At 35.2% G+C, this 12,947-nt stretch overlaps 1 protein-coding gene and 1 long non-coding RNA gene across 2 annotated transcripts; both read right to left on the reverse strand.

Annotated features, from left to right (window-relative positions):
* Positions 1–10,213: 10,213 nt before the first annotated feature.
* On the reverse strand, positions 10,214–10,674 carry LOC124451861. Its single transcript, XR_006950717.1, has 2 exons — positions 10,533–10,674; positions 10,214–10,295 (listed from the first exon to the last, which is right to left on the reverse strand). It is a non-coding gene; the product is annotated as an uncharacterized LOC124451861 (long non-coding RNA).
* Positions 10,675–10,683: 9 nt separating this feature from the next.
* On the reverse strand, positions 10,684–12,947 carry LOC124452200 (neurexin-4-like). The gene is made up of 5 exons (XM_047002783.1): positions 12,751–12,947; positions 11,753–12,042; positions 11,134–11,272; positions 10,744–10,843; positions 10,684–10,693 (listed from the first exon to the last, which is right to left on the reverse strand). The coding sequence occupies exons 1-5, from the start codon at positions 12,878–12,880 to the stop codon at positions 10,684–10,686; spliced, it is 669 nt and encodes a 222-aa protein (XP_046858739.1). The 5' UTR covers positions 12,881–12,947.

The raw sequence follows: 12,947 nt of genomic DNA on the forward strand, positions 1-12,947 counted from the left end.
CAATCTCCGAGGTTTGAGAACTTTTTCCTTAAAGGGGAGAAAGAAAATATACGTTAAGAAAGGTGGAAAACAAATTTGATTAGTACATGCGGAAAAGCGGCAGCACTAAGGCGATTTATTTATGTGTGTATTTGAATGGAATGCATACCTGTGAAAAAGACAGAAGTAGATGGATTTTTGTGAGCAGTAATGACGGGAAGTTTTGGGAAAGGTGTTGTCGAGGAAGCGACGTGTTATTTGGTCAAATACGCGGGAAAGAAAGCCTTTTGATGAGTAACTATCTCGTAGATTCAAGTAAAACAAAATTTTCAAAGTCTAAACAAAGTTCGTAAAACATTTTAAAGGTTTTAAAGATTTGTAAAACTTTCAAAGATTTGAAAAAGATTTTCGAAAACAAAGATTTGATGAAATATACACACGTGAGGCTAGTGAACGTTTGCGATAAACGGAACGCAGCTGCAATGCCTCGTACGTGGGTTAAGGCACACGTCCTTACAGACCAGATTTTCGAAGCATTTGGGAAAATTTTCCCTTGCAGGTGAAGTAGAAGTTTGAATTCAAGTAAACACCAAAGAACAACGTTTCAAAATAAGGCTTTACTCAACACTAAATTGAAATTTACAAAATGTCTCTTTATAAGTAATTATCTTAAACTAGCCGCGGTTACTAAGGTGGGTGTACTTCTTGTAATAATCACTACAATCACCCTCTCGTATTTGAAATAACTATATAATCTATACTAAATAATCCAAATAAGACTGGTCCTGACCGATTGTCTTTTTTTTCTTTTAGTTCAATGTCATGTATATGTCAGACGGTCGGGTTGTTTCTTTTCTCTCTGCGAGCGGCGTAACGGTAGTGTCTGTTGTGAAGACGACTGATCAGGTAGAGCGGGATCCTCTAGTAGTGAGTTCCCTTCTCTTTCCTTCTTTGGCGAACTATTATTTAGTTTCCTAGCGTCTTTTGTGGCCAAAGGAGATTGACGTGGGTCGTCTACAGTATTATCTTTATAAGGCGATAGTGGTAGCGGTTTCTCGCATAACTTCTCTTTTTCCTCAGCTTGTGGAGCGAGGAACTTAGTGGCTACGGTATCTTCTCTTCCATCAGGAAATTTTACATGCGCATACTGAGGATTTGCTTCGATTAGCTCTACTTCATCGACAGATGGGTCATACTTAGATTGTTTTACTTGATGCTTCAACAGTACTAGTCCAAGTTTGGATAGCCACGTTGGTATGGAAGTTCCACTCGTCGATCTTCGTTGGTGGATAAAGAGGCGTTCATGCGGTGTTACATTAGTAGCGGTGCACAACAGAGATCTGATGGAATGAAGAGCATCATGCAAAACTTCTTTCCAGCAGCTGGCCGGTAGTCCTCGCGTCTTCATCGCGAGGGAAATAGTCTTCCATAGAGTGCCGTTCAAACGTTCTACTTGGCCGTTGCCTTCTGGGTTATATGGTGTGGTTCGGCTTGACGAGATTCCTTTCAGGAGGAGAAAGTCTTTAACTTTTGCACTCATAAAGCCAGAACCTCTATCCGAATGGATGTAAGCAGGCATACCGAAAATCGAAAAAAATTCGCAGAGACAACTTATAATTGACTCCGCGCTAACGTCTTTACAAGCGAAAGCAAAAGGAAATCTTGAATATTCATCTATTATAGTAAGAAGAAACTTATTATGATTAGTCGTCGGCAATGGTCCTTTGAAGTCCAAACTAAGTCTCTCGAAGGGTTGAGTCGCTTTTACTAAATGGAAATTTTCTGTTTTGAAATATTGAGGCTTACTTTCCCTGCATATCTTGCAGGACTGTGTCATGAGCTTAATTTCCTCCATAGAGAAAGGGAAATTACGGTTTTTAACAAAATGTGCCATCCGCGTTATTCCTGGGTGACACAAAGATTCATGAAGCTCTATCAGCTTATCGGAGGTCATGCTCATTGCTCTTATCCTAGAAAATGTATTCGCTGGTACATTCTCTTCTCCTGCTCTGTAGATTATATCAAAATCATAAGTGGATAGTTCCATCCTCCATCTCATTATCTTATCGTTCTTAATTTTGCTCTTTTGCTTGGTATCAAACATGTAAGCTACTGACTTCTGATCAGTAATTAACATAAAATGCTTACCCGTAAGGTAGTGTCTCCACTTCCTCACGGCTTCTACAATAGCCGCTGCTTCTTTCTCCACTGAAGCGTGCTTAAGTTCTGATCCGCTTAACGTCCTCGAAAAGAACGCAACTGGGCGACCGTTTTGGTTGAGAGTGGACGAAAATTGCAGTCTTTACTTAGGTGTTTCAGTTCTTGTAGGTATTCGTCAAGGGTTTCGCCTGCTTGTTGTTTCCGTGTTGCTAATTTATGCCGAGCAAAAATCTCGTTCGGAGGCTTGACATATAAGGTTTTCAGCGTGGTGATGGCTTCATCGTAGGTTTCAGTATCACAGAACAGTTGATAAACATCAGAGGTGACATAATTCACCAGAATGTGTAGTTTATTTATTCGTGTATCAGGAATGGACGGTATTGCATCGATGAAGTTCTCAAATGTCGCGAGCCAGTGCGTCCAACGTTTTGTAGCGCCTTGCGCGTTCGGAATAACATCAAACCGTTCAGGTCTCAAAACTTTATCCATAGGTATAAGGGGAGTGTTGAGTAAATTGAAGTAGAAGTTTGAATTCAAGTAAACACCAAAGAACAACCTTTCAAAATAAGGCTTTACTCAACACTAAATTGAAATTTACAAAATGTCTCTTTATAAGTAATTATCTTAAACTAGGCGCGGTTACTAAGGTGGGTGTACTTCATGTAATAATCACTACAGCAGGTAACCAAATGTCAAGCCCTGCAACGAAAACAACCGTGCACCAATTAACATAGAAAGCCTGCGAATTTGTCTTGCTATGTAAATAATCTTTACTAACTGTATTAAAACAACAGATTTCTAAAGAAACAATGCAGATGATTTACAAAGCACAACCAAATATGAGGGTATTATACGTTACTGAGAGCAAAGTTCGAATACAAGCACGATGTTTAAAGTAGAAATTCGGTAACTTCCATACAACATACGATAATCATAAATAGCGTTGGACGATTATCAAAAAAATCAGCTCATGATTTTTTTTTAGGAAATTATCACGATATTCGATAATATCGCGATAAATACGATAACAAAATGCACCACATTATTTTTAAATTTTGATCAATAAAATGAACTAAACATAATCAACAAAGTAACTAAAGTTTTATGATAGTTACTCAATATTCAATAACAATTACCGGATGATGCAAATGCAGCGGGCACACAGCGCAAGCAAAGCATGCAATTTCATTGTTTAGCTCATCAATACATAAATATCATTGATTTAGTGTAGCTTTTGTACTTTACTATATCGTATTAATTTGGTAAATTTATAATTGTAGCGAGAGACTTGCCGAGCGGAAATCGAATTCGTGTGATAAAAATTAATGCCCAACATAAAGTTCTGATTAGAGCCATAGAAATAGACCAAAAAAAAAACGAATTTTAAAGTTAAATTTATTGTGACGTTTCGTCTTTACTCAAGACATCTTCAGACAAATAATAAATAGGATGTTAAGACAAGATATTATATTTACTAAAAGGTGTTAAATTACTACCAAAGGAAGCGGTGTCGAATGGATACATGATAAGGAAGTTAGGAAGTAAAATAAAGAGAAATTAAAAGAGGTTAAGTGGAATGGAGTTTCCTTGCACATTAAGTGAAGGCTTGTATTTATTGATTAGAAGGCTTTCATGAATGGGGAGTTCATAAGTATCGTTGGAAGAGGAGATTATTTTAAAGTCGTCTAAGTTGGGGGTGTGTCCAGTTGCGATAATGTGAGCAAGAATGCTTGATGATGCAGGGTGGGAAACTTGGTTGCCTGTAAGGGGGGATATTCCCAAGTGCTCCGAAAATCTGGTATGTAGATAACGTGTGGTTTTACCCACATACGAGGCGTTGCAGCTTCGACTCTTGAATAAATAGATTACACCAGATCTCAGAGGTTTGGGAATTTTGTCCTTAAAGGGGAAGAAAGAAGAGATACGTTGAGAAGGGCGGAAAACAAATTTAATGGATATATGTGGGAAGGCTGCAGCATAAAGGCTATTGATTTTGTGCGAATTTGAAGGAGTGTATGCCGGTGAAAGGAAGACAGAAATAGATGGGCATTTGTGAGACAGCAAAGACATCTTATTAACACTAACAAAATCAACGTGCCATCTCAATTAAAAACCTTTGTTCTTCACGTTAGGTAAATTCAAGGTGTATCAACGGACTATAAATAGAATTATTACTTCTTCTACAAATAAGAACTATCACTAAATAATTTTAATGAACAAGCAAGCGGTTGATAAACTCCACCCTATATTAAGACATTAGTGAGCAGTCGCCGCAGAGTGTTTGATTGAGCATTTGATAATTTAAATTTCAATTCAGAACTATTCCTGACTTGCAACCATTCTGAGATTTATCAAACATGTTGCTCGCCTATGTCGGCTAGTGCGAACAATAACACTAATAAAATATTCATTATCAAACCATCATTGAATTGCAAGTCAAGAATTCACTCATCAAAATGTTGTCAGTAGATGTTAAATAACTTCAACACATTTTACTGCACGTCTGAGTACAGCCAGATTTGATCCTAACGAACAGCCAATACGACAAGAATAAAACCAACCCGAGCAGCAACTGCACCAGTTAAAAGCACCATCATTTCTACCGTTTATAGGATATAAATGAATGACAAAGATGAACTTAATAAACATTAAGTGAGCAGGAGGCGGACAAAAAGCAATTGAACTATAATTAACACACGTGATTACTTAAAGATATCAATAGACTACTTGATATTAACATGACGAGAAGAAACTGTTTACTGGGGTTCGTCTGCTCATATTCTAGAAGCAAAGCTCATACATCATAATCGTTTGATGTGTGTTCCAACTAATAAAAACTAATGAATCGGAGAACCAGATAGGGTTATTATATTTTTCATATTCAGAGTCGAGAATCTCTGAATGATATTCTGTAATTTCTGTATTTGTAATAATTTGATATTTTACTATAATTCAAATATAATTCGAAACGCAAATATAAATTTTAAACGGGTTGAAGGCAAGTTTAGTACCGACTACCTAGATCAGTCTTTTGGTGGGATGTTCCGCTAAAGTTGAAAAAACAAGGAGACGGGGTTGACAAAACCATAGGAGAGAAGGACGTTGGGAGATCATATGCATTTTTCTTGTTTTTAAAATCTTGTCTGTAGCCAAACCCATTTCTTTTTTTTTCGTTGATCTCTAGTCTATAGCCAAACATGCTGGTCTCTTAAATTTAGCAATCAAATTATCAAAAATTCAATTAACTCGATAACTTTGGATGAGTTTAAATGAATATTATAATGGGGATAGTAGCAGGGCGGATCTAGGATTTTGGATAACATAGGCAAAACATTGCGACGTCATTCAATGCTAAACCTATGATCATACTTTGCAAAACATACTACACTATTTATGCTGATAAATTGTTTAAATCAAAAAAAGTCTAATCATTCATTATGCAGAATCTTGTAGATCTCAATCGTATAAATACATAAAACATTGTATGTTTTATACTTATATCACAAGGCTGTTGATTTTCACTATTCAGAATATTGAATGCACATTAAGACTGTTTGCTCTACATCAGGGTTCATCAGCATGCCTAGGAACACTTTAACGCAAACAAAAAAATCGTGATCCGGCATGGACAGCCCTGTGAGAGCCGAATTAAGCAGACTGGTTATGGCGCCAGTAGTTCGCCTACACCTTGGAAAAAAGGAGTTTGCTAGAAATGGGTGACTATAAGGGATATTTTCATGGATGTGATATTGCTCAATTTCACACCATCCGCAGTCAATTCCAACCCTTTACCCCCACCTAAAAAATGAGCACTCTGGTTTTGAAGCCAGAAACTCGCCTTCACACCTTTAGCAACAGCAAAAGAGTTTGTTGAAATGGGTGACATGTGGGACATTTGCGATGTAAGATTGCTCAGTTTCTACACCATCCCAGTCAATTCCAACCTTCCTTTACCCCCACCTAGGTCATTGTGCACTTCTATGGCTAACAAAATGAGCAGAATGTAAATGTAATGTAATAGTCAAAATAGAGCTTTGTATAAAGAGTCTGTGAAGATAGACTAAAATTTGGTGTAAGGAAAAATTATTCTATTTATGCTTAACAATTTTGTGAAAGTAATTATAAAATGACAACGGCCGAGTACCATACACGTACTCAGCAGTTTTAAGATTGGAATTTATATAGGAAAACCAATATCGGGCGAGCCATTATTTGATGCAAATTTATTGACGTTACTATTGTGTACAACGCACACAAATGGTTAACATATGGACATTTCAACAAAATAAAAAACTAGGATATGAATAAAATTATGCAAATTTTATCTGTATCTCCAACAGCAAAAGTATTAATAACTCACCAATATCTGGTACAATTTCCTGATGAATTTGCATCAAGGCCAAACCATTTAAGTTGCCCCCAACCATGGTACTTCCTCTGCTGATAGTGACAAGAACAGCAACATTATAATTAACACAAATATAGTTGGTAACAAAGTAAACTCCATCCACTAAAACTTTGTTTCTTACGTCAGGTAACAATGAGATGACAGTGTGTACATATTCATTCCATTGACTCCAAAAAAATTATGAATGAATGAAAATCCCGTTCCCCTGGAATTTATTTAAATAAATTACTGAGCATGCTACGCCACTGTTTGTTTGTAATTTAACTTTTATTTCTTATTTAATGTACTTAGATAAAAGTATTACAACTATTATCCATTTCAAATATTGACTATCCTTAGCCTAAAATTTGATAAAATTATGTTCCAAATTATTCAATATTTCAGAATCATTCACTCGTTCACTTTATATTAAAAAGGAAATAAAATTCATGCTTAATCATATATTCTTCTATAGTACGTTATACTTCTGAAAATCTAATACTTTCATGAAAAAAAATTCAACTTCCCCATTTTAAGAACTTTTAGTAGCCGTCAAATAACTACAATACGCAGTTCATTGCACTGTAGCACAGTTTGAATTGATCCTAACAAAAGAATGACCAATATGACAAGAATAATGACCAAAACAGCAGCTACAACTGCACCAGCAATAGCACCAATTTCCACCGTCTACAAGATAAATTGAATGACAAATCATAACCTTACCAACAAATATTGTCTTTCAACGATGATTTTTGTAAAGCTGAGGGTGTAACTGCTCTCACAATTCTCATGTATTCATCCCTATTAACTATTCATGATTTATTTATGGTATAAAATTATGTTTGGAACGCAATGAAATTAGAGAAGAGGTACACAAAATCACTAAGGTTATTTGTAGGAATTAAATGGCTAATTGTATAAAACAAAATCTATATTCATCGTTGAAAAATTTTCAGGCATTTTACTATACTAAAATTTGCACAGATCTTGAATAATTGAACTTTAGACATCGATAAACTTCCTTATGCTATTGAAAGCAAACACAAACCTGTGCTTTGGGCAGTTGCTCTCAGGTCTTTTCAGACTTTTTTGGCAGTTGCCACTGACCCAGTCAGTGGAATAATAATCACCCTGAAACGAAGTGAACATTTATATATTTGAATAAAATTGCAGCACCAATGCTGATGAAAACCTAAATAAATGGTCGTACCTGATCATTTATGAAAATGCGCTGAAATATTTTGTGTTAGTGCCAGGCTTTAGCGGGCCATTATAATACTTCACCATTGGAACGCCGTGTTGTTTTCACCATGACTAAGTGTAAAATCAGGTTGAAAGTCTCTGCTGAGACTACAGCAGCAATATACGGCATTGGTTGTGTGGAAGATATGGCCTTAGAATATCACTGTCTGTGTTTTTAGTTAGATAGCAGTCGACTCTTCTGCAGACATTTTCATCATGACTACATAGAAATATTCAAATTTAATGCAAAACATTTTTAAAAACATGCATAACCTCTGCTTTGTTAATGGTTAAAATATATGTTATGCATGCATCCGCAATGCCAAAGAAAAGGATGAGCCAAAGCTTCCCCAGAGAGAGATATTTAGACTACCTCGATCCCACATGAAACCAACTGTCCTATACTTAGCCATGAATCCGGAAAACTCAAAAAAATACTTTTAAGTTCCTTTTAAGTTTTTTTTACAATAATTTTCTCTAGTAAAATACATAGTTACCGATATTCCAAATTTGGATTTTGCAACAAATAAGTCAATGTATTTCCAATCTGCTTGGTGGAAAGTTTAGGTGCCACTAAATAAATAAACTTGAATAAATTGTCATCTTAAAGAAACCTGTGCATAAACCATAGACAACTTACATCCATTTGTAAATACCTGTAACATTGTTGTATCCAGATCCCACTATTGTGAAGCTAAAACACAACATAATATTTTGTCCCTGGTTTCACATTATTTATTTCCAAACGCTGTTCGATCATATACTCATTGAACAGGTTTCATTCTCCAATGTAATACAAACAGTGTAACTGACTATCTTTCCATTTGTTTTGTTCTTGTCTGGTGGCTCCCAACAATTCAACTGATAAACGATGAACTGCTTAAGGCGACAATTTGAACATTTAAAGGTGGACCTTCGGGAACTAAAACAAAAATAAAACATTTGTTTTAAAATTTATATAAAATATTAAATACACTTTTAGAAAGAAGTCAAAACAAGTGTACACTGTCATTGTTAACTTAAAAAGAATACAATATGAAAACATGATTGAAATAAATATCGACCAGCAAAGATTTCCACCGTCTACAAGATAAAATTGAATGACAAATCATAACATTACCAACAAATATTGTCTTTCAGCGATCATTTTGTAAAGCTGAGGGTGTAACTGCTCTCACACCTCATGTATTCATTCCTGTTAACTATTCATGATTTATTTATGGTATAAATTAGGTTTAAAACGCAAGGAAATTAGAGAAGAGGTACACAAAATCACTAAGGCAGTTATTTGTAGGAATTCATCGTTAAAAATTTTCAGGCATTTCACTATACTGAAATTTCCAAAGATCTTGAATCATTGCACTTTAGACATCGATAAACTTCCTTATGCTATTGAAAGCAAACACAAACCTGAAGACTTGTGCTTTGGCAGTTGCTGCCACTGACTCCAGTCAGTGGAATAATAATCACCCTGAAACGAAGTGAACATTTATATTTGAATAAAATTGCAGCAATCAATGCTGATGAAAACGTAAATAAATGGTCGCACCTGATCATTTATGAAAACGCGCTGAAATATTTTGTAGTTAGTGCCAGGCTTTAGCGGGCCATTATAATAATTTTCACCATTGGAACGCCGTGTTGTGTTTTCACCATCACCAAGTGTAAAATCAGGCTTAAAGTCTCTGCGAGACACTACAGCAGCAATATACGGCATTGATTGTGTGGAAGATATGGCCTTAGAATAAGTCACTAAGTCTGTGTTTTTAAAGTTAGAAGGCAGTCGACTCTCTCTGTGACATTTTTCATCGCGACTACATAGAAATATCTGCAAATTTAAGGCAAAACATTTTAAAATACATGCATAACCTCTGCTTTTGTTAATGGTTAAAATATATGTTATGCATGCATCCGCAATGCCAAAGAAAAGCGACGAGTCATCAAAGCTTTCCCAGAGAGATATTTAGACTACCTCGATCCCACATGAAACCAACTGTCCTATACTTAGCCATGAATCCGAAAACTCAAAAATACTTTTAAGTTCCTTTAAGTTTTTTACAATAATTTGCTCTAGTAAAATACATAGTTACCGATATTCCAAATTTGGATTTTGCAACAAATAAGTCAACGTATTTCCAATCTGCTTGGTGGACAGTTCAGGTGCCACTAAATAAATAAACTTGAATAAATTTATCATCTTAAACAAACCTGTGCATAAACCATAGACAACTTACATCCATTTGTAAATACCCATGTAACATTGCTGTAACATCCAGATCCCACTATTGTAGAAGCTAAAACACGAACATAATATTTTGTCCCTGGTTTCACATTATTTATGTCCAAACGCTGTTCCTCGATCATATACTTCATTGAACAGGTTTCATTCTCCAAATGTGTAATACAAACAGTGTAATTGACTATCTTTCCATTTGTTTTTTCTTGTCTGGTGGCTCCTACGTAACTGATAACGATGAACTGCTTAAGGCGACAATTTGAACATTTAAAGGTGGACCTTCGGGAACTAAACAAAATAAAACATTTGTTTTAAAGATTTATATAAAATATTAAATACACTTTAGAAAGAAGTCCTAACAAGTGTACACTGTCATTGTTAACTTAAATATAATACAGTATAAAAAAAACATGATTGAAATAAATATCGACCAGAAAAGATTTGAGCTTCAAAAGTCGTCTATGGCAATAACACCATCAATGCAACAACAGCCGATATGTATACACAAAACTGATATGAACTCACCATCTTCAGCAGTTCTAAAAGTAGCTGTAGTTGATCTACCAAAGCCTTCAGAATTGCCAGCGGTTACATTAACTTTATACGTTGCGTAAGGAACAAGATTCGTAATGTTGTACGGTTTTTGTCAGTTACCTCCAGAGTTTTATCAAAACAATCATAGTATCCTTCAGCAAAATCAATAGATATCTTGTAAGAGGATTCGAGATATTTGTACCAAGTTTTACACCAGTTTTTGGGATGTTTCCATGATATCTCGAGGTACGTCGATGCAGATTTGGTTGCAATGAGATCTGTTGGTTTGTCTGGGAGTAAGTCTGCACGATAAAGAAAATCTACAAATTGAACCATTTGTAGCCCTAATGAAATAAGTGTTCTGCTTTTTCTCCAATAACACGTGTTAAACTTAACTGCATGTTGAAAAGGCTTGTTTCAATAAGTTTATTTCAACAGAGAAAGAAACTAACACTTCAGCCTTCATGGAAAATTGTTCTGTTTTGTCAACTAACTCATGTTTAATTAATACTCAGAGAAAAAAACTTTATATATTGAAAAATTAAGTGCTTACAGTGCAAAGTAAACCTGGTATATTTTTTCTACCTCTTACCTCCACCACAAATTTCAATTCGTAAACACGGTGCACCAACAAATTTCAATGGAAAGATTCGCAAAGCTTTGGATTTAAGGCCACCAGAAAACTTTTCTATAGCCGCATCATTGTAACCATTTTTGTTTCCTAGATAAATCTGGAATAAAACAAAAAAATTGATTTTCGTGTATTTGCAGAGCAAGGTTAGAGAAAAGAAAGGTTTGTTTAACGCTGTCCAGAGGAGAGTAGTTTATGCATTGTCTATGTATCTCTTCAAATCATGCACATAGCTACAATTTAAACTTTATAATCAAATGCAAGAGTCCTTCGTAGTGCAGGAGTAACCAAGACAATCAACACAGTGACGTAGCTAGCCCACAAATTTGGTCGTGCTATATGTAAATTTCTCAGAGCTCACTAACTGTAAAACAATAGATCTCTAAAGAAATGAATAATGATAATGATCTGAAATTTACATAGAACCAGCAATTTTGCGTGCCGGCTACACCACTGAATCAACATCTGCACACAAGTTTGTATATAAATAGCAATTTAAAAGTTTACTTAGTTTATAACTTCATTCCTTTTAAATTTCCTTTAAATTTATAATATACAAATTCGATAAGTCTACTGTTACCTTCTGGGATTTTTCAGATTTCCAGTTCACACCATCAATGTTTGTCTGCAAGTGATATTTAGTTACAAAGCTTGAACTTGAACTGTCTCCAAAGATAGTGATAACGTTAACTGTATAAAGACTCGGAAAATTCAGTTGAAGGTAATGATTGCCATTAGCAGCAGGAGCACACCATGAACTACCACTGGATATTCTTGCTTTAGCAGCACTACGACTCTTTGGGAAGGCAGTAAACCAAGAATCTGGGAATTTTTCTGCGTTTTTTAATAGAGGATTATCACAAACATGACCTTAAATAGAAAAGGATTTGGTTGAAATGCATTATAACATTAGAACTGGTTTGATTTGATAGAGAGCAATGGTGCACTCTCATATTGTTCTCCATTCACGTAAAATTGTAAAAATTAAAAACTGTTTTCTTAAGAAAGAAAAAGAGCACAAGATATATTGGAGGAATACGACTGATTTTGCATGCTTTTATTAAATAAGGTTAAATTCCAGTTGGAATCAAGCCAGCTATGACAAGAAACCGTAAGTATCTTGTCAATAACAACAATACCGTAGCGATTTAAATTCCATTAAAGAGTGAACGTCAATCGTATTGCAGAGGAATGACAATTGGACATTTTTTGAAGCACGAAATGAAGTAGCAAGAGTAAAATTAATTTAATCCTCAGTATTCGCAGCAATCCTGTTTTAATTATTTATTATTTAAGAGTAGCAATCGTTTATATTTTGTGATGCTATATTTCTTTGTTATGTAAAAGAAGAATTGTGAAATTCTCCAAGTCAGCGTAAAATACAGTGACACTACGATGTCAGATGTAAGTCTTGATGATAGAGGTAAGTCATGATGCTTAACAATAGACAGATGTAAGTTGAGAACACAAAAGTAACACATTCATTCCTTAAATTCTTCGCTAAAATCTTTTCTAACGTCATACAAATGTGTCCTGCAATACGTTAATACATTCAAAAAATTGAATGAGAATGCTTACATGTAACGTACGAGTATTGAGAGCAATCATTATTTTGAGTGATAGCACATTGAGATAAATCGTTCACTCGAGCATCACATTTGACAATTCCAGGTATAAACGATTGATGCATCAAAGATGATAGTGACATTGAGCCTTCCACAGATGCTGCGGTAGGATAACCAAGTTGTTTACAGATAATCGTCTTTATTTTGTGC

Source organism: Xenia sp. Carnegie-2017, unplaced genomic scaffold (assembly GCF_021976095.1).
Source record: "Xenia sp. Carnegie-2017 unplaced genomic scaffold, XeniaSp_v1 HiC_scaffold_24, whole genome shotgun sequence".
NCBI lineage: Eukaryota > Metazoa > Cnidaria > Anthozoa > Malacalcyonacea > Xeniidae > Xenia > Xenia sp. Carnegie-2017.

What these genes read in the sequence shown, in the direction of transcription:
- LOC124452200 (XM_047002783.1), bottom strand. Translation starts at nt 12,880, where the DNA reads ATGTCACTATCATCTTTGATGCATCAATCGTTTATACCTGGAATTGTC. An exon ending in TCAATACTCGTACGTTACAT is followed by an intron (nt 12,043 to 12,750) that starts GTAAGCATTCTC and finishes TTTCTATTTAAG; the next exon opens with GTCATGTTTGTGATAATCCT. An exon ending in AATCTGAAAAATCCCAGAAG is followed by an intron (nt 11,273 to 11,752) that starts GTAACAGTAGAC and finishes GTTTTATTCCAG; the next exon opens with ATTTATCTAGGAAACAAAAA.